The 5,165-nt window shown below is 45.9% G+C and overlaps 1 protein-coding gene across 1 annotated transcript; it reads right to left on the bottom strand.

Annotated features, from left to right (window-relative positions):
* Window positions 1-1,977: 1,977 nt before the first annotated feature.
* Window positions 1,978-4,854, bottom strand: LOC140208199 (uncharacterized). The gene has a single exon (XM_072276709.1). The coding sequence runs from the start codon at window positions 4,455-4,457 to the stop codon at window positions 3,069-3,071; it is 1,389 nt and encodes a 462-aa protein (XP_072132810.1). The 5' UTR covers window positions 4,458-4,854; the 3' UTR covers window positions 1,978-3,068.
* Window positions 4,855-5,165: the final 311 nt, after the last annotated feature.

Genomic DNA, 5,165 nt, shown 5'->3' with positions numbered 1-5,165 from the left:
AGTAATTGTTATCTCGTTTTAGATGCTGTTGAGGGGGATGACCTGACAGAGGACGACCACGGCGATGCGGTCTCTAGCATTGGGTCTGGTTCCGTGGAGCAGAAGGGAAAAAGGAAGATGATCTCTGTTTTAAGTCATCATAACCTGAATCCCAACTTTGGCTATCATGGGTATCAGAATCATGCTGCACAGAACCGTCTGCATTGGCAGACTTTTTAGCTGTACTTCGAGTTACTGTGCAGGAAGGATAAATGCTAAAATCCATCTGTGGGTCGTCAGTGGTTGGCTTAGTTGTCAACTGAACTGCAGGAACAACCTTACCATCTGCCAGGTCATTCCCTATCAGCAAAGTAACATCTTCCACCGGTAAACTGGAGCATAATCCGATCTTAACAGGTCCTGAAACCAACCCTGACTGTAAAGTTACCTTGTGCAATGGAACAGAAACCATGCCACCCCCAATGCCTTTAATAAGATTTACCTCACCAATGTCAGTCTCACCCCAAACTTTAGAATACTGTCTAATATAAGTGACTGAGAAGCCCTAGTATCTCAAAGAATTTTCACTGGTACCGGGGTTGACCCTTCCATTACTAATATAAACCCATCTGACATAAAATGATCGAATCCCTTCTTAACTCATTCAGACTTCTCAGTCCTTAACTGAGCCTCAACAGAATGTTCAGAACCCTGTGGGTTTATAGGTGCTTCAACATACTGATCACAGGCATGTGGGACTGCCTCCTTTTCCTTTTTCTTTTTCAGGACAGCACAATTAGCCATCATATGACCAGCTTTCTTACAATAGTAACAAGAAAGACCAGAATATTTCTCCTTCAACTGCTTCCCTTCATCCTCACTCTTGTCACTAAACCCAACTTCAATTCCTGGTTTACCCTGGTTATCCCTGCTACTCCTTTGGAAGCTCTTATTCTGGGTAAACTTAACCTTATGAGTTAAAGCAAACACATCTGCTAATCTAGCAGACTCCTGCAAAGTGGCAGCATCCTTTTCATCTAAATACGTCTTTATGTCATCAGGGATGTACCTCCTGAATTCTTCAGTTAAAACCAAATCTTTCAAGCTGTTAAAATCATCATTAACATTTTTATATGTGCACCAGCGGTCAAAACACACAAACTTCTCATAAGCAAATCCATATAACTCTGGTTCACAGATTTCCTCAAATTTCTAAACTTTTGCCTGTATGCTTCTGGGACCAACTCATAAGCACTGAGCACAGCCTGTTACACTATGTCATAATCAGCTGCTTCAACAACAGTCAAAGCAGAATAGGCTCGCTGAGCCTTCCCCTTAATTACACTTTGTAAGAGAATGGGCCAACCCTCTTTTTGCCACTTTAAACTCAGAGCAACCTTCTCAAAATGCTGAAAGTATTTATCAACCTCTGCCTCGTCAAATGGAGGTAGCAATTTAACTTTCCGACTGGCCTCAAACTTATCCCCAGAGTCTAACGCGAGACCCTTTTGCTGCAATCTCTCTATCTTTTCCAGCTCGAACAGCCTCTGTCTTTCTGCTTCCTCCCTGATTTTCTGCCTCTTCTCTGTTTTACTGCCTCTCTAGCCTCAACCTGCCTCTGCCGTTCCACAGCCTCCATCTTTAATTTTTCTAACTTGTACGGGAGCCCAAGCTCACTAGGTTTACTTTCAGGAAACACCTTCAACTCCTCCACTTTAAACATACCCTCAGATACATAATGCTCAGCTATTCTCCTCTGCATCTGTAACCTCCTCATTGTCGATTTCACCTTCACAAGTTTTAACCTTTCAGCAATACTCAAAACGCAATCCTTCTGGTGTCCTTTAGTGCCTCAGAGGTTGGCGCTTCCAGACATCTATCAACATCCATTGCTTCTGCCACACAAATAAATCAAAAGGGATTTCACCAATGAAGTTGGTTAGTAATCTATACACCCCCAAATCTGTTCATATCCAGGATGCAGGCCCCAATTTTTTTATGAACCATAACGCTCTAGAAACGAACCAGCAGCAATAAACTATACCTGGAGTCTGGTTTTGATGTTAAATCCACTATCTTTATTAGCATCTACTAACAATATAGTATTTTAAGCAAGATAAACAGAAGTTAACAGTGTTATGTGTACGTGTGTGTAAATATAACTCCCAAACTATTGAACTCGGGGGAAACAAAGCTTGGAGTCTTGAGATGGTGAACTATGAAAGTTCAGTTCAACCACAGAGCAGTTGAGGAGAGAGAGATATTTGTAATCCAGGGTAAATGTCGAGAGAAGGCAATAACGTGAATTCAAGTTTCCATGGTGGTAAAACGAAAGAACAGTCGCTGTAGATTTTTTCAAGTTTCCATGGTGGTAAAACAAAAGAACAGTCGCTGTAGATTTTATCCGTCATCGTTCCAAATCCATTTACGAATTATCACAGGAAGTGACTTGTCACAAGGGGTATCGTCTTCAAGTGAATTACCACACCACACCCAGGCAAGGGTTAACACATAGGTGGTCTTCATAGGATACCCCAAATCCGATCCACTCCTATGGATCAAATGAGGTGACAACCACACATTTGATGTTCGCTGAATCGATAATTAACCCACCCTTGTGGGCAGAGGAAAGTTCTAAACAGTGACCCTTGGCCAGTAGTTCCCTTGTTTCGAACCTTCCATTTTTCCTCCTTCATCTCCATCTGACTCTGAGTATCTGTGTCCTATGTTAAAACTAAACAAGCAGCGAGCGATGTAAACAAGCTGCAAGTCAGACTGATTTCCATTCTTAATCTCTCTCTCTCTCTTAAAATGACAGTCCACAGAAAATGAAACCTAGGGATTCATAACAATGGCCCAGTGTGAACTGACTGGTGTGCCAGTAGGTGGGATGACTGAGTGAATCTCTTCCCACAGTCTGAGCAGGTGAACGGCCTCTCCCCAGTGTGAACTCGCTGATGACTCTGTAGGTTGGATGAGTGAGTGAATCTCTTCCCACATTCTGAGCAAGTGAACGGCCTCTCCCCCGTGCGAACTGACTGGTGTGCCAGTAGGTGGGATGACCGGGTGAATCTCTTACCACATTCTGTTCAGGTGAATGGCTTCTCCCCAGTGTGAACTCGCTGGTGTTTCTGCAGGGTGGACGAATCAGTGAACCTCTTCCCACAGACTGAGCAGGTGAACGGCTTCTCCCCAGTGTGAACTCGCTGATGTCTCTGTAGGTCGGATGACTGAGTGAATCTCTTCCCACATTCTGAGCAGGTGAACGGCCTCTCCCCAGTGTGAACTCGCTGGTGTTTCTGTAGGGTGGACAAATTAGTGAATCTCTTCCCACAGACTGAGCAGGAGAATGGCCTCTCCCGCGTGTGAGCTGACTGGTGTGCCAGCAGTCCGGATGACCTAGTGAATCTCTTCCCACATTCTGAGCAGGTGAACGGCTTCTCCCCAGTGTGAACTCGCTGATGACTGTGTAGGTTGGATGAGTAAGTGAATCTCTTCCCACATTCGGAGCAGGTGAACGGCTTCTCCCCAGTGTGAACTCGCTGGTGACTCTGTAGGTGGGATGAATCAGTGAATCTCTTCCCACATTTGGAGCAGGTGAACGGCTTCTCCCCAGTGTGAATTCGCTGATGACTCTGCAGATCGGATGACTGAGTGAATCTCTTCCCACAGACTGAGCAGGTGAACGGCTTCTCCCCAGTGTGAACTCGCTGATGTCTCTGTAGATCGGATGACCGAGTGAATCTCTTCCCACATTCTGAGCAGGTGAATGGCTTCTCCCCAGTGTGAACTCGCTGATGTCTCTGTAGGGTGGACGAATCAGTGAATCTCTTCCCACATTCTGAGCAGGCGAACGGCTTCTCCCCCGTGTGAACTCGCTGATGACTCTGTAGGCAGGATGACCAAGTGAATCTCTTCCCACATTCTGAGCAGGTGAACGGCCTCTGCCCCGTGTGAACTGACTGGTGTGCCAGTAATCTGGATGACCTAGTGAATCTCTTCCCACATTCTAAGCAGGGGAACGGCTTCTCCCCAGTGTGAACTTGCTGATGTCTCTGTAGGGTGAATGACTGAGTGAATCCCTTCCCACAGACTGAGCAGGTGAACGGCTTCTCCCCAGTGTGAACTCGCTGGTGACTCTGTAGGTGGGATGAATCAGTGAATCTCATGCCACATTCTGAGCAGGTGAACGGCTTCTCCCCAGAGTGAATTCGCTGGTGTTTCTGTAGGGTGGATGAATCAGTGAATCTCTTCCCACAGAATGAGCAGGTGAACGGCTTCTCCCCAGTGTGAACTCGCTGATGTCTCTGTAGGTCGGATGACTGAGTGAATCTCTTCCCACATTCTGAGCAGGTGAATGGCTTCTCCCCAGTGTGAATTCGCTGATGTCTCTGTAGGATGGATGAATCAGTGTATCTCTTCCCACAGACTGAGCAGGTGAATGGCTTCTCCCCAGTTTGAACTCGCTGGTGAGCCATTAGGTTAGATGACTGAGTGAATCCTTTTCCCTTTCCCAGAAATTCAGCAGATGACCAGCCTCTACCCAATGTGAACTGACTGGTGTGTCCGCAGGTGGGAAGACCGACTGAATCCTTTCTCACACACAGAACAGATGAATGGCCTTGCCCAGTGTGAACTTGCTGATATACCTTCAATTGAGATAACCGAGTGAATCCATTCCCACTATCTGAGCAGGTGAACGGCCTTTCCCTTGGAAAGTTATGGGCATGTCAGTCGGTCAGAAGACTGAGAGAATACCTTCCCACAGTCTGAACAGGAACGATGGTCGATCCCTTGCTCCAGTTCTTAAATATCTTGACAGGGACAGCAAAACTGGCGTGCCGTGTTTGAGATTGCTGGAGGCAAATTCCTTCTCGTTTTCAACCTGTAAAAAGATTTACAAAATCCATCAATTGGTGTAGGACAACATTTCAGATGAGATTACTTGAGTTGCCAAGGTTTGATCTGGTATCACACTGTTACAGTGAGGTTCAACCCAAGTTGGACAGAGAAATCATCTTCTGCATGGGCACAGTGCTGGTATCTGGAGTGACCATCAAATTCTCTGATGCTCTTCCTGTCTCTATAAGAATGGGGCATTTCTGCCATCTCCAATCTGTGACCTGGCTCAGTTTGACTCTCTCCATTGGTATTATTCCCTGTTCCTGCTGAGCCCCATGGATGCC

This window comes from Mobula birostris, chromosome 13 (assembly GCF_030028105.1).
Source record: "Mobula birostris isolate sMobBir1 chromosome 13, sMobBir1.hap1, whole genome shotgun sequence".
In the NCBI taxonomy this organism is placed as follows: Eukaryota; Metazoa; Chordata; class Chondrichthyes; order Myliobatiformes; family Myliobatidae; genus Mobula; species Mobula birostris.
The sequence above is the reverse complement of the archived record's forward strand: the minus strand, read 5'-3'. Positions and strand labels throughout refer to the sequence as shown.